At 50.4% G+C, this 19,831-nt stretch overlaps 6 protein-coding genes across 6 annotated transcripts; 4 read left to right on the plus strand and 2 right to left on the minus strand.

Moving 5' to 3' along the window:
* Positions 1 to 4,351: 4,351 nt before the first annotated feature.
* On the plus strand, positions 4,352 to 5,291 carry AKAW2_10572S (uncharacterized protein; the record flags this gene model as incomplete). Its single annotated transcript, XM_041688679.1, has 4 exons — positions 4,352 to 4,415; positions 4,464 to 4,520; positions 4,585 to 4,671; positions 4,723 to 5,291. The coding sequence occupies 4 exons, from the start codon at positions 4,352 to 4,354 to the stop codon at positions 5,289 to 5,291; spliced, it is 777 nt and encodes a 258-aa protein (XP_041537292.1).
* Positions 5,292 to 5,928: 637 nt separating this feature from the next.
* Positions 5,929 to 10,049, minus strand: VPS41 (CLH domain-containing protein; the record flags this gene model as incomplete). Its single annotated transcript, XM_041688690.1, has 4 exons — positions 5,929 to 6,224; positions 6,285 to 9,594; positions 9,646 to 9,672; positions 9,726 to 10,049. The coding sequence occupies 4 exons, from the start codon at positions 10,047 to 10,049 to the stop codon at positions 5,929 to 5,931; spliced, it is 3,957 nt and encodes a 1,318-aa protein (XP_041537293.1).
* Positions 10,050 to 10,430: 381 nt separating this feature from the next.
* AKAW2_10574S (RMD1 family protein) lies at positions 10,431 to 11,796 on the plus strand (the record flags this gene model as incomplete). The annotated part of the gene is made up of 2 exons (XM_041688701.1): positions 10,431 to 10,769; positions 10,828 to 11,796. 2 exons carry the CDS (start codon positions 10,431 to 10,433, stop codon positions 11,794 to 11,796), a joined length of 1,308 nt encoding a protein of 435 aa, XP_041537294.1.
* Positions 11,797 to 12,188: 392 nt separating this feature from the next.
* On the plus strand, positions 12,189 to 13,840 carry RNY1_2 (T2 family ribonuclease; the record flags this gene model as incomplete). The annotated part of the gene is made up of 6 exons (XM_041688712.1): positions 12,189 to 12,514; positions 12,609 to 12,903; positions 12,959 to 13,151; positions 13,202 to 13,444; positions 13,518 to 13,615; positions 13,700 to 13,840. 6 exons carry the CDS (start codon positions 12,189 to 12,191, stop codon positions 13,838 to 13,840), a joined length of 1,296 nt encoding a protein of 431 aa, XP_041537295.1.
* A 1,243-nt stretch (positions 13,841 to 15,083) lies between these two features.
* ace2 (putative C2H2 transcription factor (Swi5)) lies at positions 15,084 to 17,450 on the minus strand (the record flags this gene model as incomplete). Its single annotated transcript, XM_041688723.1, has 2 exons — positions 15,084 to 16,738; positions 16,796 to 17,450. The coding sequence occupies 2 exons, from the start codon at positions 17,448 to 17,450 to the stop codon at positions 15,084 to 15,086; spliced, it is 2,310 nt and encodes a 769-aa protein (XP_041537296.1).
* Positions 17,451 to 19,185: 1,735 nt separating this feature from the next.
* On the plus strand, positions 19,186 to 19,784 carry UBI::CRP6 (ubiquitin-ribosomal 40S subunit protein eS31 fusion protein; the record flags this gene model as incomplete). The annotated part of the gene is made up of 3 exons (XM_041688734.1): positions 19,186 to 19,279; positions 19,344 to 19,624; positions 19,695 to 19,784. 3 exons carry the CDS (start codon positions 19,186 to 19,188, stop codon positions 19,782 to 19,784), a joined length of 465 nt encoding a protein of 154 aa, XP_041537297.1.
* Positions 19,785 to 19,831: the final 47 nt, after the last annotated feature.

Below are 19,831 nucleotides of genomic sequence, written 5' to 3' on the forward strand. Positions count from 1 at the left end.
TGGGTGTTTCCGTTATCGGATGGGCTATGTACTGGCTCCTGTTTATGATCCAAGCTTCAGCGTCTACGCAGCACAGAATGATGCCTTGACTTGTTTCGTGTGCGCTGTGATGGGTTCCGCGTGCAGACCTGCCTATACTTCGGACCCATGAAGATGAACGGGTTTGAAGCTGCTATTCATGTTACATCAAAAGCACTAGGTTGGATATACGACAGACCCGTGCAATAGAGAGGTTATAATATCTGGAACAGATTTCCGTCGTAATTCCGTAAGATATCCGAATATAGTCCGAGTCTCGCCACCCACGTCCTGGAATAGTATAGTACACAGGAACTGAAGATCACCACATGCAACCATGTCACCAGGACTGAATCTCTGAGGACATGAGAGAGCAAAGCACAGACACCGAATGTAATGTCATTGGCGAGGAAAATGGATCCCAGCCAACAATTACATCATAACCGACGCTGGGCTAGACAGTTACGTAGATAGACTACTCTTACTGTGGATATGGAATCAGAGAATAAAATGAACAATAAGGAAAGTGACCCATGGGACCTACTGTGGGCCACCAGTTCTACAAAGTAGTAAGGTAGCCGACAGGCCGCGCTAAAAAGTCACTGGTAGGGCCCTTTTCCTCCTCCGGCAACGCTCGGCGCACAACCGCGGAAAAACACAGCACGTAATATTACTGGCGGATGTCAGATCCGCCCCCCACTGACTCTCGAATGGCTCCGGAACAATCTCTACCGTTCGTTTTGATTTGATATGATTTGATTTGAATTTTTCTTTCCTTTTCCTTTTCAAGTGGGGAATGGCTTATTTTTTTTCTTCTTCTTCTTTTTTTTCTCAGTAGATTGGATGGTAACTATGGTCCCTGCTACTACTAGCTACTAGTAGCTAACATCGTCATTATCTTCTCTTATGTTCCACTAAAATCTCCTCCTCATTCCCATCATCCCATGGGTATGTTCATTGGGGTTATGTGTGTGTGTATCTGCCGAGCATATACCCGTCCCTTTCTTCTCCTGCTGTGTTTTTATTTTTTTTCTTCCGATGCGTGCCTTTTACCCTTTTTGGGCAGGGTAACGGGGGGAGGTCAGTTCTTTGTTTCGTTGGGAGGGGGTCAGTCAGTCATCTGTCGCACATGCTTACCTTTCGCGGCCCTCTGCCACTCCCGGGCACCCCCCTTGCTACGTAGGCCTTTGCCTTATGCGGAGATGAGTTCCCGATCGGGTATATGGTTGGGTTTTTAGGAACTACTCCGTACATACTCCAGTTTTCTTTGGTATCCATAGATCCATAGATCTATCTACGCTATTGTTTGGGTGTAGATTTGCAGTAGGTAGTAGTAGGTTTACGACGATCGAGGTCGAGGTGAAGTAATAGTAGATGGTTTGCTGGATGTGTTGGTATTGTATGTATGTATGTATCGATGGGGGTAATTCCGTATGAATTGTAAAGGTGTATGTATGTATGTATGTATGTATTGATCGGAGTACATGGAATTGTTTGCTGCGTAGATAGATAACTAAACTATCTCACTAGCTGGCTTGTGGCTGTCGTGTACATGTAGTATAAGACTGGGCTGGCGCCACGGCGCTGCGGGTGGTAGTTTTGGTGGCTGGCCCCATTGAGGTGCATACATACTATACTAGTTAGTTTATGGGATGTATAGTTGGCGGTATTATTATATTATATTCTTTTCAATATTATTATTGATGGATGAGGGAATGCGTTTAGGCGCGGCGGCTTTACTACTACTACTTAGAATGGTGTTTGGACATAGATGAAGAAGTACTTAGATGTATAGTGGTGATGGTATTATGCTTTCTTTCATGTTTGGTGCTACTCAGATTCTGCAAGGGTACCTGAACGGAAGCTACCAATGAAAACAGAGCGCAAAAGTAAAAATGGTATCGAGTAGATAAGACAGTAAGTAAGTAGTAAGTGATCACCGAGTGGATTGTACAACGTGGTCTAAGTCAGGGGGTCTGTAGCCATGGTTCTAGACTCGCGGTATGTCTCAACGATAATAAAAAATTAACTTTTTTAGTTTCTGTTTATTGCAAGTGCTATCGGCGGGCTCGGTAACAATTCCACATCAACTTTGTACAAAGTAACTGTGATATGGTTTTAGGCTTATCTAGCCGCCGTTGGGCAATGACGTCTGTGGGAGATAGATTGGTGGTTCTGGCTGATCCATTTCTCCCTTTGCAGAAACCTTGTCCTGAGATCATCGACCAATCGTTTCAGTTGCATTTGGGGGCCTGCCGATCTCGTGGGAAGTGGGGAAAAAAAGGGAAGGGAAAAAGGAAGAGAGGCTCTCCGTTTGGCCGACTCGGTGTTTGAGCTTTTCCTTAATATTCTGACCACTTTTTTCTTATTTGCCTCCGCAGTTTCTAATTTGGTTGTGTTTATGGGGTAGGTTCGGGATATGTGTTCTGCAACGGGATTTGAACACAGATGGCGCCATACTGATTTTGTTGGAATTTAATCGAAAGAGGTGGAAAAGTGTAGTGCTCCCTCCCTACATGACACGGTTGTTAGCATCTCCCTTTCTTTGTAGTGATTGTAAGTCAAGGCCAAAAGAAGATGCATCTTCACGCAGTAGTTCGTGAATGAATGCGGATGACAGGTCCAGACTCGGGCCGACTCACGCAGCCGAGCCCAGCCCAGGGCGAGTCACAATGGCAATCGGAGAAGGGAACAAGCAGATGACATCATGGCTCTCAACGCATCGGATCGGGGATCGGACTTGGTACCTTGCAATGTCGTCATAGCTCAAAAGAGTTCCTTGGAAAGGAGCGGCTGGCCATCAGTCGCTTTTTGCTGGCTGGCGCCTCCACGCGGGTCGTGCCGATGTGGGGTCTCTGTCTGTCGCTGTATTTTTCGCTAGTTTTGACATCAGAAACCGTTACTGAATTACGCTTGTCCATTCCATACCAACCATACCGCAGTATTCCATACGGGAAACAACACCCGCAGAGGTAAATTTCTGGCGATGCTGCGGATAGGGGGCCCTAAAATCAACATCACATGGTGCGCGAACACGAACTCTGATGATTCTGAAGGCTGCAGTGTGAACTGTCAATTGTATATAGCGGGTATTGTTGGCACGTGTATGTCAGAATAATATCTGGTACTAAGATTGCATGGTCAACTGACCGTTGAGATCGGGTATCATCCATGTCGGATTCCTTGCCGGAGTAGGTACAAGATCCTCCACTGGTATAAAAGTTTCCAGATCTCAATACGAACATATCTCTGCACGGTGCAGGGATTGCCATCTAGTAGCCGTTAGTATGAGGGTCACGGCAGGATCGATTTGCTTTAAGGTTGCCTTTAAACATGCCTAAAGGAAGCTCGGAGGGGGGAACGGCTCGAGATCAAGAGCAAATTTTGCCACTGGAATCCCCCATGCTCCAGTTTTCTGTTTCTCGATGGCAGAGACTGATTGGTCGATCTGAGACATCGGTGTCTGATGGCTTGCGGTGTGGCTTATTCGGGGATAACCTCATGTTAGAGCTCCTCGGGATCAAGCTTGGCTGAACTAGTTGGTGGTCAAGAGGGTTTAGGTCGACAATCATTGGCCCCTGTGTATCGGGAGACAACTTAATAGAGGTCAGTAATGGTGGGCTCATTGCTTCTCGTGTGGATGGAGGAATTTGAGGGTGGGACCTGGCGTAGTTCGTCTCCGGCTGCCGATGGCTTACCCCGTGTGCATCCATAGAATGCCGGTTTTGCACGGATGTTCTTTTGACAAGTAAATTTCTTCCATGGAGATATTCTAGAAGAACTAGCTTCTATAATTACAACTGAATAATGACTCGGAAGTTCAACTCCGAGCCCTTAGCGTAGTGCATAACAGTGAAAACACGTGGATATCAGACCCCATAAACGCCACCATCTTATCAGCGTGATCGAGCCCTATGTGAATTGCTGTGCAGAAACTACCACCATACGCACCTCTATTCCTCCCGTATAGCACCGTTTCCTATATTCAACTGCTGGTCGTCGGTGCCTACACTGCTCTTGCCGTATTGGTAATGTCGTCGTCGCACTTTCCAAAACGACACCATTCGCCCCGGCGACACAACCCTGTCAACACACACAACACGTTCGAATTCTTTCTATCTTTCTCCTCAAATCCTTTTCTTCTTCTTCTACTTCTTCTCCTCCTTTCTTCTCTCCCAACCCTCTCCCCAGACTTCCACCCGTCCTCCTTCCGTCGTTCCCCAGTTTTCCTATCAAGGTTCCATCATCAAGAATCCCTAACCATCATCAACTGTTCGTTTATTTAACTGTTCCTTACAACTTGAAGATCTTTGCTTCAGAGCGTTCCCTCAAAATGAACGTGAACTACCTCATCATTCTGGCCATCTGGCTCCTCGCCGGTATCGGCTGTAGTGCTAGTAGGTACTACACTTCAACTGTCTTCTTCATGCTGCTAACGCTCTTAGATGTCGTGGACGATATTGTGCGCGTTTATCATGAGATGACTGAGGCTGCCTTCGCTCGTAAGTACTACTCAGATGGTAGCTGAGAGAACGATCTACTGACCAGGCTTGGACAATAATATAGCTCACCACGCGGTCCTTGTCCCTAAGTCTAACAATCGTCGGCCCAAGCCTAACAAGCCCGAGGGAGTTGGCAAAACCCGTAACGATGGTAAGCCTGGAAGACCTCCTGATAAGAAACTTGAGTACTGATTAGCTCTAGACATCTTGACTGTGACTATTTGCGAGACGGATATCCCAGTGGCTCCCACCATCGGGACCCTATCCCTCCCTACAGTCGTCACCGCGCCTACCCTGATTCCGACTGTTGTCGTGTCTGGTGTGGTTCCAACCATGACTAGTGTTGTCACTGAGGTTTCTTCGGGACTTACTGCCGAAGTGTCTGCTGGAAACCCAATCGAGGTTCCTACCGGCCAGTCTCACGTCAACTCTGATACCACTTTTGTGTCAGTTACCAAGTCTCTGGCCACTGGACATTCATCCGTCGTGACTGGAATTCAGACTGTGCCTGAAACCACCGTGCCCCATCCTACCTCGTCGGGAACTCATAGTGCTCCCAGTGATGAGAATGATTCTATCATTTCTTCAGTCAGTTCGGGAGAGCAGCATGGAAATCACACAGTCAGCACTGATACCACTGCATCGACTGGCACCCGCACTCATGCGCACCCCTCGTTCCCCACCACCAACGAGGCCAATGACTATGAGGGCCTGGCGTCGTCCGTCTTTGCGTTGGCCGTTGCCTTGGCTTTCAGTCTCGTGCGTATCTGAAGATGTTTCTTTCGCTTACCAGTAGTTCTTTGAAATTCGTTCCCAGCTGCGCTGTGAACGAAGATCTGGTGGTGTTGAACTTAATCTTCTGATGGAGCGTGCTTCTTTCTTTCTCTGTTTTTCTTTCATTTTAATTGCTTCAACGTTGTGTTGAGACGCGCCTCATAAGAGGTTGCCATTTGAATTTCTCAAAGGAGTGTTGTAACTAATATCGCGGCAAGATACCGCTTGATCTAATTCAAAGCCTTACGGGCCTTAATACTTGTCTTAATTGTGCAGTAGATTATTGCTACCATGGGTATCTCCTAAAGACTAAACATACACCCATCCAGGCGAACTATGTGACATGTAGTGAAACTGTCCGTGGTTACAGCCCCACTGGTAGAATGACAGGGCCATCATTCAACTGCTCCCTTCAAATGAATACCTGCAATCCCATCAGCACTCATACCTTCCAGTAATGCAAAGCATTCTCACCATCAAATAAAAAATTAAAGCCGATCCCCTCTTCTTCAAGTCGCCACACCGAGCAGCCGACAAATCTACATTCCCACCCCAAGCAAAGCTACAGTACCCCCCTCCCCAGAACACCCATCCAGAAAGCCACACACCAACACTCACAGACAGCAGAATAAACCTACGACTCGGAATCTCCAATCGCCTCCAACTCCTTCGCCAACGCACAAATCCTACATCCATCCCCAATCCTATCCCTCAACAACCGCGCAGTCGTCACCTTCGGTCCGACCGTGCGCGATGCACTCATCGACACTTCATCCAGCGTCTGTCCGGGCGCAGGCGAGAACGGTCGAGGAGTCTGCACCGCAGAGCGAGTATATGGTGTGCTTGTGGCTGAGGGATTCTCCGATGTTGCGTGGATGTGCGAGAGGTGAAAAATGTGCCCGCAGGCGAAGCCGACGAGGATTTCTTTTTCTGTGGATCATAAATGAGTGCTGTTTTCTGGAAGTATCATAAAGGTGAGGGGGTTCTTACCGTTGGCGCGGAACGGGCGATGACAGCCTGCGCATCTACCTGCTTGGGACGCGGTGGTTGAGGATGTTGCGGTGAAAGAGGTCTTTTCTGTGTCGGCGTCGCTTTTGAGTGCTTTGTTGGTGGCGGTGGTGGTGTCCTTCTCGGTTGCTTCGGCGGCAGTGGCAGTGGCAGTGGTGGTGGGAGTGCCAGGGATGGATCTTTCCTCTTCGACGATGTTGAATTTGATGCCGCGGCGTTGGCCGCGTCGGAGAGTGTCCATGCCTACTGCTACTTCGCTTTGGAGCACTTTGGCGGCTCCTTGGCTTATGCTGGCTTGGAGGTCGTGTTCACGGATCATCCGTGTGAGACCTTCTCGGAGGCCTTCGATTTCTAGGCCGCTTGGGATCCTGCGTACGAGTTTGATCGGGTCAATGGAGGTTCCAGCTTCGACAAGGAGACCGTGGATGAAACGCGGCTTGTCCATGGAATAGTCGAGAAGGTCTTCCCAAAGGTCGGGCTCGTTTTGGGACTTGGCGAATTGGATGGCTTGTGAGACATCCTTGAGGTCGGAGAGGATCAGGTTGAGGGCGCGTTTAGTTTGTCCCGTTTTTGAGAGGAGATAAATTAGCTCCGGTGTGAAGTGGCGCCCTTCGCAGATGCTGACGGCCATGTCGAAGGAGTAGGAGGTGCTGGTTTGAAGGAATTCCATCAGCAGGGGCCGGTTGTAGTCTGCGAACAGTTCTACGGCTAGATCGGCGAAGTTGTCGACTAGTGCTTTGCCTTCGTCGGCAGCGAGCTTGCTGGCCGCGTCTCGGATGTGGGCGAAGTGGCCGCGGCGAGGTTTTGCGGCGCCGTGAGGCAGTGATTCGCCGCGCCAGAGAGCCCGCATGTAGAAGTAAAGGTATAGGAGTTTGTTTGCGGCTTGGAGTTGATCGACCACGATCTCGGGCCGGACTATGCCTGTGTATGCTTCGCTGACTAGAAGCCGGATGGGCTCTGCGGTGAGCTCTTCGAGTTCCTCGACAGGTGCTGATTTCAGCTGTTCCTTGGACACGCGTATGAGAATGAATGCGGGAATATCGTCGGTGAGGGTGTCCAGCAGTCGGTGGTCCTTGATCAGGGCCATCGCTGTATCGGCGTCTTGGAGGCGAATATAGCAGTGCAGTGCTTTGCCGTAGTGGCCTCCTGCGAGGTACAATTTGGCAAGACACCTTGTCAGGACTCGCCAGTCCTCTGTGTCCGGGATTACCGAGTCATATCTCAGTTGCTCCTCAATTCCTGTTGCAACATTATTGGCGTCAAAGAGGTCGAAAGGCCAGGAGTCCAGAAGATCGCTGAACCTCGACCTGTTGTGCTCGACATAGTGCCCCAAGATGGTCTCGTAGATGTTCGCGGGGAGACTGGGGCGCAAGTTGACAGGCATGACAGACGAGATCTCGTCCAGCTTATCGTGCTTAATGAAGGTCCAAGCCCAATGCTCCCACCTGCTCGCAGTATCAATTGCTTTCACGCAAACTTCAGCGGCCTCCGCCCATTTGTTCTCATCAACAAGTTGCTCGATCCACAACTCGCCAATGCGGCGCTTTTCCTGCTCGACAGCAGGAGTGGAAGCAATGTTCCGGCCAGTGGTTGTGATGGAAGACCTATCGTCAATGAAGGAATCACCAACGCTGCTGCTCTGCGATCTAGACGGCGTCTCGGGAATTTGCTCGTTCGCGTCAGTCGCCGAACCCGCCGCCTCAGGATGCTCCTGGAGAAGCATCCATGCTTCTTCATATCTCTCGTGCGCGTCTAGCCAGGCTAAGCGATCAGACAGATCTCTTTTCAGGGCAGCAACACAGTCATACGGACTGTGGACGAATATTTTGGGGCCTACGCTCCCTGCAATGTCCTGGATCTCTTTGGAAAGGGGTTCCTCATAAGAAAACCTTCGAGAGGCAAAAGTGCTTGGCGCCCGACTGGATCCCTTGTCACTGCTCGTTGTACTCCGAATACTAGCGGCGGAGTTAAATAGGCGTGCCGGGTAAAGCGTTGCATCCCAGAGACCGTTCCCCAAAGCTTCTAGGGCGCCACGTTGCGAAGCAGGAGCGCTAGATTTCCAAGGAGGCAGAACGCACATGTGATAGTCGGAAGAAGTGAGGGTCTCGTAGCGACTAGTTGAAAGGGTATCAGCACTAAGCTCCTCCTTTGTTTCGATATCAATAATCCGCAGTTCAGGCTCCAAGCCCGTTGGCCGGCGGCGCGTTCCCGGACGGCGACCTCCTAGCTTAGTCCGCTCTTCCGAGACGTCTTCTTCCGCCTCAATGTACGCAAGGACAGCCAGTAGACTAGGAGTATATAGCGAGATGCCAGAGATAACGCAGTCGGTCCGCAAGATTGTAGAGACCTCAACAGATCCGATCTTCAGGTCCCTGTTGTTCTTGCTGGGTCTATCCGGGTATACGTCAATGACCCAAACCGTGCCTCCCCAGCCAACTACCAACTTCTCCACCTTCTCCCTGACAATAGTCGACTGAACTGTAGATGATCCTCCTTGAGTGTTTGAACCGGTGTCTGTGTTCAATGATTTCTCGTCCACCCACTCAGCACGAGCCTTCCAGACTCCCGCCATTTCCTCCCAGCCTGGGAGGTTGGGCCGGTCAATGTGGCTGATCCGCTTCCAGGCAAGCTCAGAATCGGAAGAATCGAGGTACAAGTTCGATCGCATGATTTTGATGCCCTCTTCGTTGACCCAGACGACATACTTCCCAGACAGAGACCACTTAATCGTACTGATGGCGCCCTCCCCACTGTGAAGGATAGTGTCCTTGCCGGTGTTGGCTCCCAGCCCCAAAGATCCGAGCCAACTCGAAGCCGTAGCCGCAGCACCTCCCATTGTTGTGGAATTCGTGCTAGCACCAACTCTTCCGCCCACTGTAAGTATCAGGTCGCCTGCACGTCCTCCGGACAGAAACGCCCTGTCACTTTTGTACTCTGGTGAGAGCGCGACAGCCTGCACGGGCCGGCCAAAATTCCGCAAGAGAACGTCTTTGGAGTCAACTAATGATGCGACACAGACATTTCCGTCCATAGACGATGTGGCAATGTATATCGAATTGGATGGCGTGGCAGGTAGGCTTTGCTGGTGAGCTGGTCGATGCCGGCCGCGGAGGCTAGCTGTGCCGGACGACGGCCGCGCCGAATATTCCTGGTCTTCGGGGACTCTGCTAAAGTACTCTTGCCTGAGACTGGGCAACGGAGGAGGGAACGGAGATATTGAGATCGAGGTAATACTGGCGGAGTGCGCATGGTAGACGCGAAGAGAGCGCATTTGAGGAACGGATAGTACATGCTGGTCGGCGTCAGTTCTCCAATCATTCGAAGCGGTAACAGCGCTACTTACAATGTTTCCATTATGCGTTCCAATTACCTAGACACTATCTTAGCATCATGCGCCTTCTAGGAAATGCCTGGATACAATACCATCTTGTCCCCAGCCGCGAGAAAGGAGCTTGTTGCATCTCCATTGCGATACACCGCCCCCAGGTGTTTGGTCAGGTATGCATACTTGAGCCGGGGCTCCTCGTCCTCTTCGTCATCACTCTCCTCCTCTGTTCCGTCCTCGTCGTGTTCTTTGTCGGTATCATCGCCTTCACTCTGGGTCCCATTGTGGCTGTCTTCTTCGTCATTGACCCGGTCGGACCGCCCGCTGTCCGGGTATGTATTGTCGCCCACGTTATTGGGATCGGAGTCCCGGCGGTCCTGAGGGACACTCTCGTTTGCCTGCGTCGCGCCAGGCGCATCCATGGCGAGAGCAGGAAGCTAGTATCAAAGGTGTGGAATATTGGTGCAGACAATGGGCAGCTTCATGGCACCCATCGGCCGAGCAGAAGCACAGCTAGACGGAGCTGGGGTAGATAACCAACAGTTACTTACTGCCGGCGGTCGGGCGAGCTTCATTGAAGGTCGTCACCGCATCCAGCTAGGGCCCTGCTGACTCATCCAAGCCCCATCCCGGCTTTCTTTTCTGCTGCAAGACTCATCGAATAAAGAAAGCTTCAGATGATTTCTCCGGATCTGAACGTGCCTCGTTATGGCATCGCTTGCTCTTGGTAATCTTTTACGGCTGAATTTAGCGCTTGGCTGAGTTCCTTTCCCCTTGGTTTTCGATACAGCCCATGTGAGATCATGTTCGCAAGACCACGTCTCTGCACTCTTTCGTCACGGCCTTCGGCTGTCAAGTTTCTTAGGCAGCCCCGAAGCCAATATCTTCACGCTACCCCTCCATTGAGCTATCCCCGGCGAAAAGACTTCTTCTCATCCAATGCATATCTCTATCAGAAGCAAATGAAAAATGGCGACACGACCGACGAGGCGGTTCTAGAATCCCAGAAACAAAGGAGAAGAAGCAATCGGTCGCCGGCCGCATCGACGTCACTCCGGAGAGTTGCAGTGGAGGCACAACGGTCGAAGGATGGAATGTTATCCAAAGCCCAGCTCAGGGAGCAGGGGCTCTATCAGCCCAAGGTGCCAATGTCAAGAGCCACGACCGTCCTTGAATAATTGCTAATCTATCAGTGAGAAGACCGTAACAGCATATGCCGTAGCTGAACAATTCAATATACGCAAAGTCAGAGACATCCTACAGGAGCGAGGCTACGAGCCGGACCCCTACGAGACGGGTCTGTATCCACAAGTTGTCCACATTGAGGTCCCTCTAGACTCAATCCGCCGCCAGAGCAATCCGAACACCTTAGATCTGTCACCGAGCGAAGTGGGGGATGTGTTTGTCTTTCCCTCGGGAACCGTGGTCGCATGGGCACTACCTGAAGGATTTACTTCCTTTTTGGCAACCAGGACATTGTTACCTGCAGCTGAGGGGGCCCACCTTGATGACTTGGAAACAGAGGACCTTGAATATGTTGAAGATTCTCAACGAGAGAATAGCAGCATCAAGGGCGACACCATCATCCTGGGGACCAAGCCGGGTAATGACGGGCCTAGTTCCCACTTACCCGCTCGGCAGTCTGTAGATACGGTCCTTACAAAGGTGGCATTCTCGTCAGGGCTGGCTCGCAGTACAAAGTTGGCTGTATTGGAATCACTCCTGGCCAATTACTTTGAGTCTACTCGACCTATTCCCACGCTCCTATCCAAGGGCTCACGTCTGCCTTTCACTCGGGATTTCATACTTCGCAAAACGGGTCAACTGCTCAGTGTACGGGCGCAGCTGAACTTGTACTCGGAGCTGACAGACTCCCTACCAGATATTTTCTGGGACAGTCGGCATGAGCTGGGATTAGAAGGGTACTATGAACAGGTAGGACGAGCGCTCGATGTTGGCATCCGTATCAAGCTCTTGAACGAGAAGATGGACTATGCACAGGAAATCGCAAGCGTGCTTCGTGAAAGGCTGAGCGAAACGCATGGACTCCGCCTCGAGTGGATTATCATCTTACTCATTGCTGTCGAGGTAGGATTTGAGGTCCTTCGGCTGTGGAAGGAGCGCGTCCACGAACAAGAGGCGAAGAAGGAGCATATTACTGGACGCTGATTCTCGACTGTAACCACCATCTCTACTCATGTACATACTCATCTCATGGAGTTCTTTTAATATGATACCCTAGGCGTTGTTCTTTGCTGATATGCATTGCATCATTGAGTCACGATAAGAGAAGCTCCAAGTCAATCTGGGGAGATCGACGATAAGGTGCTTATCGGACCAGTCACATCACATGCCGCTGACTCAGGTACGGGGGCCAAGTCATGGGATGGATGCACGTGCTGCTGCTGTTGGGACTCAATCATTCGCCTCTTTCCTTTCTTCCCCCTTTGTCTTCCACTACTCTGTCAATTGATGCTTCGTTGAGAGTTGCATATTTGTCTCTACTTTGTATTGTCTGCTCTTTTTCCGTGCTGAGCATCAACAACAGCCCTCAGAACCCCATGCTTGATACCGGTAGCACTAGTGCGGTCGGGTCCACCGCCATCTCCATGAGGGACCGACTGCTTCAGAGTGTCCCAGGACCTCAACAGGTCTTGAAAGCTATAACGGGAACTCTAGGTGTCTCGTCGCTGTCGGTTTCAGACTATAGTTCGTCTGAAGCCACTTTCCGGCAATGTCCTTCCTCCGAAGTGAGCTGCAAGGCTCAGTACCATGGCCAGGATACCTGCTGCTTCAACTACCCCGGCGGACAGATGCTCCAGACGCAGTTCTGGGATGCTGATCCGGCCATTGGGCCAGCAGATTCCTGGACTATCCATGGGCTCTGGTAAGTTAACTCTGATCTGTCTTCACCAACCCATACCAGAAATGTAATCTATGTTATTGCCACCCGGTACTGACATGCGTTCCCCACTTTATAGGCCCGACCATTGCAACGGCGGCTTCGATCAGTACTGCGACTCCGGGAGACGTTACAGCAACATTTCGCTGATTCTAGTCGACTCTGGCCGTGGAGATCTACTGGACTACATGAGCGATTTCTGGAAAGACTTCAGGGGCGATGATGCGAATCTCTGGGAACATGAGTGGAACAAGCACGGCACTTGTGTCAGCACGCTAGAGACTCACTGCTACACCGACTACTACCCACAGCAAGAGGTCGTGGACTACTTCGACCGGACAGTCGAAGTCTTTCGAACCCTGCCCACCTACGAGGTCTGTCTCCCTGCACTAGTTGAAGAGAAAGGGAACTAAACATTTATCTCTTCAGACCCTCGCCAAAGCCGGCATTACCCCCTCCTACACCCAAACCTACACTCGCGATGAGATTGTCAATGCTCTGTCCAAGGCCCATGGTGCCGAGGTGACAGTCCGATGCCGACACCAGGCTATCAACGAAGTCTGGTACTACTTCAACATTGCTGGGCCACTGCAGACGGGCAAATTCGTCCCATCTGACCCAGGTCAGCAAACCAACCATCTCATAAGTGACTGAAACTAACAACTACAACAGACGGCCAAACATCCAACTGCCCCCGCAGCGGCATCCACTACATTCCCAAGACTCCCCGAAACGGTCACGAGCCCACCAAGACATCCCGCGGACCTGCTGAGCCGACAGCACCGAGCTCTCCCTTTTCAGGAAAAGGGAACCTGATGATCTCAACGAACGGCCAGAAGCGAGGCTGCATCATCAGCCACGGCGCATGGTTCACCTCGGGAACCTGTGCGACTTTCACGGCCAATAAGGCGTCTGGTATGTAGTCTCCGCGATGCTTCCCCCCATCAGGTGGGCAGTCACTAACTAACGACTCTTCTTGACTCCGCAGATGACACAGTCACCTTGAAATCCAGCAAGGGGGACTGCGGGTTCTCGCATGATGTCTTCACCTGCGGCGGGTTCATCAGGTCCCCGACTCAATTTACTGTGAGCATCCCGGCCCATCCCTTCCAAAATACACGTGCACCCCCACCAAAGCACCTGATGTAGACTTTGTCTAACCCCTTCCAGGTCGAAGACGGCATGCTCGCCTACAACGACAACACGACCTTCTTCGCAGACAAGGCACCCAAAGGGCCAACGAAGAGCAAAGTCTTCGCGACGCAAGACGACCACCCTCTCGAACTCTCCATCACATGGAGAGAAGCATAATCCCACTTTCTTTAACTTTCTCTTCTTAGTCTTGTTGCCATATACATCTTCCAAACGCACATAGAATCATACATGTTTCCATATATTTTTGCATTTCCGGCATACTATACAAACCATACACACTGTTAACTAGTACTACCTATGTTCTGAATGAAACAAACCTATAGAAATATACAAAAAAAAACAGAGCAATCCATTCAAGCATCATTGACATTCATGGGGAGTCAGTCAGTTCTATCATAAAGCTAAAGTACAGGCGAGGAGGGAAAGCGCCATGCGAAAACCACCAAGACAAAGTTGATGATAGCAGGGGTAAGTAGGCGATTAAGTAAGTTCGTCAGCAACCAAACCAAAGGAGAGTATCAAAAATGACTTTTGTTTTGCAATGCCAGCCAGTAGAACGAAGATGCAATAGTAGCATAAAAGAGGCAGAAGATAGAAGTTTTTACAGATCAACCCGTTCGTCCGTTTCGTTCACATCAGCAGTTAAAGGCAAATCCAAATGACACAAGGAAATAAATAAAAAGCAACAAAATCAGATTCAATAACATAGCATAACATCATGAAAGGGTTCATCAAGGAGACAAAGAAAAGACGTTACAAACATTCATCAAGATCAATCAACACGTAAAGAGTCAGATAAAATAAAGAAAAGAACGGACGACCTGTAAAAACTCCATAATTTGACTGGCCAGAAAACATAGAAAAGTCATTTTATCTTGCAAACAAAAAAACTCCCAAGATATTGCAGATAAATCCCGGGGGTTCCGAATGGTTGTTGGTTGGTGGTCGTACATGGTGTCATTGAGCGAGAAAGAAGCATAAAAGTCAAATGCAGTAAGCGCCAAGGAGAAGAAGCAGAAATTTCATATGCCCGAAAACAATATTTCTTTTTAGAAACGTTGTTCTTGTTGTTGTCACAGTTCATCAGTTTGCAGTGGATAAAATTGGTCGTTGAAATGAAGTTGGTCGTAGAAGTGAAATGAGGGAGGAAATTGTACATGGTTCTCGTGTCGTAGTGTAAAAAGGGAAGAAAAGGCATGAAAATCATTTCGCGTCTTATATGCATGGGTTCCAAATCATTTGCGGTCCTAAATCGTTAAAAGTCTTGCACATTTAGCTGGTAAGCCTGAGTCGTCGCATCGTCAAAGTTCGCCGGTCATTTGATGTTTTTCGTTTTCCGTGTCATCTTTCTTGTCGGTCGTTATTTAAATTTTTTTTGTTCCGTTATGGTCGTTTCTCTTTAATCCATGAAGAATTCTTTGGTCATGACATCCGAGGCTTGTTCGTCCACTTGGAATTGGAAGAAGAAGTCGTCGGCCATGACGGGGCCCGAGGAGAAGGGCTTGTTGGGGAACAGTTCCAGACCACCTTCAAAGGACGTCGTGTTCACATAGTCAGGGAATGGCGCCATGTCAGAGTCAGCAAGGTCTCCGAACTCGGGCTTTCCGAAACTAGAGGTCGAATCTTGGCTGATAAAGATGTCGAGATCAGATCCATTGGATGATTCGGACAGGGTGGGAGCAGCATGGGGCGACGATAGAGAGTGGCTGGCAGCACCGGAAGCATCTGTGTACGGGCATGTCTCCGGGTCAGACATGTAGGGCAAGCTGGAGTCCGTGACGAGGCTCTCGAGAGGCTGCTTTGATGGGGAGGAAGGAAGCATTTCGTCTTCTGAGCTGGGGGTAATCGATCTCTCGTCCCGAGAAGGCGACGGCTTGATTCCCACGCTGTATCCGGGAGATGCAGGAGGCGTGAACGTGAAAACCTCTGGTGGCAACGAGTAGTTGGGATTGTTGAACACCGGCATCTCTTCCGCTGGGCTAGAGCCGTGGAGACTCATATTCTCGAAGACTTCGGAAGGAGGCGTGTTGCGTGAGGACTCGGATGTGGAAGAGTCAAAAGATGACTTCTCTGCGATCCTCTGGCGCGTTCTCGATGCTTTGTCTTGCCTCTCATCCATCTCTGGTCGGTGCTTCTTCGGACGACCCCGTTTCGTTGTCTTGCGCACAATGCCTTTGTAGCCGCCAATACACATACCACGCTGCCGGTGTCGAGTCAAGGCGTCGTGTCTCGCAAACACATTACCACATAGACACTCATAGGGTTTGTCGCCGGTATGAATCTTAGCATGACGCTTAAGGTCGTGTCCCCGAACAAAGCACTTGTTGCAATGATCGCACTTGTACTGGCGGTCGCCCAGGTGGGTCTGCACATGTGACTTGATATTCTCCTTTCTTCCAAAGCGGCGCTCGCAGCCCGGGTGCAGGCACACCCATTTTCCGTCCTCCGGGTCAGGCCCGTGAATGTACGACGCAATCTCGTCAATGGTGACCCCCGTTTCTTTGATTGAGGCTTGCACGCGAGCGTCGAGATTCAAGTTATCAATGGATGCGACGCGTGGAGAAAGCTTCGGCTTGGCCGCTGAGCTAGGGGTTGCACTGGGCGTCTTCCTGTGGTGCGGACGGTTGGGAGTGGCAGGATAAATAGGTATTTTTGGCGTCTTTGCACCGTCTTCGGGGCAAGGCATAGCCGCAAGCTCGGGAGATGACATGAAGGATGACGATGCTGACGACGACGAGGCATACTGGCTTTGTGAAAGACTTTCCGACTTAGGAACCTCAAAGCTAGAACCCTGCTCATAGTTAAAGGTATCAAAGTTATCCACTTCAAATGATGCTGTGTTCGGGGGGGAGGACACATCAAACTTCTGCTGCGTGAAAGTAGTTCCAGCCACGCCTTGGAGAGACTTCGCTCGCTGCATGTACGACGACTGGGCTGATCCGGGCATCGCGCTACCCTGGTCTTTGGTGGATCCTGACTGGATGTCCCCACCGTACTGAGCTAAGCCCACGGTTTGCTTGAATGGTGTTGTCGCTGGTGTAATCGGCGCATACTCTGCACAATGCATTAGTATCTTGCGCTTAGCAGAGATCTGAGGAGTCATAAACGTACGTGTACTGCCGTGCTTAGGCGTATGCGGGTGCTGAGACGGAGTAGCTTCCGACTGCACCGATAACTTCCTTACATCAGCTTGACCGGGAAAAGTTGGCTGGTAAAAGTCCCAAAGTCCCGTCTCGAAAAATTGACCTTCCGTTCCAGATCCGCACGGAACCTTAGCGCTGTGCATCTGTTGTTGCTGCATCAGGTCGAAGTGCATGTTCATGTGCGGAACGTCCTTCCCGAAGGGCGCATTCAGGTAGGCCATACTTGGTTGACTATCCTGGCCATTGTGACTTTGAAGGTTTTGCACCTCTTCCGGGGTGAAGCAGTCGGTGATGACGGGCATGGGAGCTGATTGCTGGGGAAACGACGGCTGCGCTACACACAGGTATCGTTGGTGTTGGCTGTCCCCAAGCATATTCGGATGATGCGGCTGCGGTACTGTTGTGTTAGTAGTATGAGTTGTACCATCTTGCATGGATTGCGATCGCTGGACACGCAAAGCTCTGTTGTCAAAACTTTGTCCCCGACGATGGGCATGATAACGATGCATCGCTTGCGCCGGAAGACTGGGGGCTTTCACGGCATCAAGAGCGGACGGCGTCGAGATCTGCCGCCTGTGTTGTCGATGTCGCTCATGGAGGTTGCTGTGCGCCGTGGACAGCATGATGGGCGAAAAGGGACTCTTTCTTCGAGCGCTTATCGCAAGGTGCTTGACCGACGGATTGACAGACCTTGGTGTTTGGTCGGATCTGGAGGATTTAAATGCGTAAGCTTTCTGCACCATGTTACTGTGCAAGAATTCACATCCAGCGCCGAGAGTTACCAACCTCACGCAATACTAGCCACGCGGCTGGGCCGACAAGATGGTAATGAACCGCCCTGCAGTGGTGTCAGTCGGTGATCTCCTCAATTAGAACACTCACGCTAGGAAGAAAAAAAGGTTAAAGAAGACGCAGAAGAAGGAAGGAAAGCAAGCGCAGCAGTTAAGGAATTAACGCAGCCTCTGCACTAGATCTATGCAAAGGAAGATTTCTTGCGACAGCTATTTAGAATGCGCTGGACAAGTCGCAAACTGAAGATGCAATCGAAGCCCTTATAAAAAGCTTCCCTGCAACGCGAATTGGTAGAAACGGGCTGAATACTCCTGCTTCAATAAAGGTTGGGGAAGATGGGAAGGTAAGAACCAAGGAAGTCTTTTAAGGTATTTAGAGGTGGGAACCAGGGAAAGGTGGATGGAGATGATGAAGCTATCCCGATCTATCGCCCACGGTTCAGATCAACAATGGCGTGGTTGGCCTAGCAACGGGGTCGGCTGAGGCGTCAGGGAAACCAGCGCCCCTTGGCATGGAGCCCGGCGATTTGGCCAGCGCAGTGGATCGCGCCCTGGTTCCAGCACGGAGCATTAGCAGCCCGCCGCAGCAACCAGTGGTCCGAACACAATTAAAGCTTACGATCCGGCAGGTTTAGTTGCAACCTGCAAGGAGGTTGCTTCTCGCCTGGCTTCTCCCAGCGGTCCAGACAACCACCCTATCTCCATTATCGATCTAATCCCACATTTTGCCTCTTATAAATGACGGGAGGAGGCGACCTGTGGCCTGTGAGGGTTTGAAACATTATTTCACCCTTCCTCTGCAATAGCCCATTTAATAATTGACTCCTGTCCGCATGTTATTCAATCAATAATTAGCAACTGAGCGGAGGGATGGGCGGGCAAATGATGACGATGACGAAGTTGACGTCGATGCGCTGAGAGGCTGGATTTGCACCAAGTCTAACTAGTTGGTTTTAGTTCTAGTCGTACTTTCTGCCTGGCTTTTCCGTGCCGTGTTTCTGCCTGGCGATGCAGGCACCAAAACTGACATATCCAAGAAACCGTTGTCAAAAGTCATCAGTCAGCAACATCAACATCCCGTGACCTCAGCCGCAGACCATCACATGACCGAGGACCCGGAGGGCTGATTATCCGAATGGTCCACCCGCACTACGCCCGACTCGGTAATATGGGCACCACGTGACCGCACAACCAATTTTAACGAAGCCCACCACCACCGAGGATATTTTCCTACCACGATCGTCGAAGGTTTAGGAAGACAAGTCTTGTCGAGGTGAGTTGAGCCCCCTATACATCTACTATGTGACAAAGGAAAAAAGGGATTCAATATTATCTGCGACATCTCATCGTCATTTCTTTCACATATTTCAGAAAGGAAAAAAAATAAATCTCATGTGCACAACTTAGCGCGCAAGATACCAGAAATCCTGGATGGCGAAAATATGTGACCAAGAAACGAAGATGAGATGCGAAACGCCGATGATATTCAACCCCTATCTTTGCTCAAAACCACCAGTAGAATTATCAACTAACAACCTATTTTCTCTGAAATCAGACCTTCATCAAGATGCAGATCTTCGTCAAGACCCTCACGGGTAAGACTATCACCCTCGAGGTGGAGTCCTCGGACACCATTGACAATGTCAAGTCCAAGATCCAGGGTAAGCATACACACACGGCCTACATAATCCAGTTAGAACATATTCTAATGATGATGATGTTCAGACAAGGAGGGTATCCCCCCCGACCAGCAGCGTCTGATCTTCGCTGGTAAGCAGCTCGAGGACGGCCGTACTCTTTCGGACTACAACATCCAGAAGGAGTCCACCCTCCACCTGGTGCTCCGCCTGCGTGGTGGTGGTAAGAAGCGCAAGAAGAAGGTCTACACCACCCCCAAGAAGATCAAGCACAAGCACAAGAAGACCAAGCTTGCCGTCCTCAAGTACTACAAGGTCGACGGTGATGGCAAGATCGAGCGTCTCCGCCGCGAGTGCCCCTCCCCCGAGGTATGTCTAATATTCCATTTTATGGCTGAATCATGCTGTTGGTGCATCTTGCTAACTTTGGATCTCCTAGTGCGGTGCTGGTATCTTCATGGCCGCTATGCACAACCGCCAGTACTGCGGAAAGTGCCACCTCACCTACGTCTTCGACGAGTCCAAATAAATGGACTAAGTCGATCGTTTCGCCATGTCTTCTTTCCGGTAGCGCCT

The sequence above is a fragment of the Aspergillus luchuensis genome, chromosome 1 (genome assembly GCF_016861625.1).
Source record: "Aspergillus luchuensis IFO 4308 DNA, chromosome 1, nearly complete sequence".
Classification (NCBI taxonomy): Eukaryota; Fungi; Ascomycota; class Eurotiomycetes; order Eurotiales; family Aspergillaceae; genus Aspergillus; species Aspergillus luchuensis.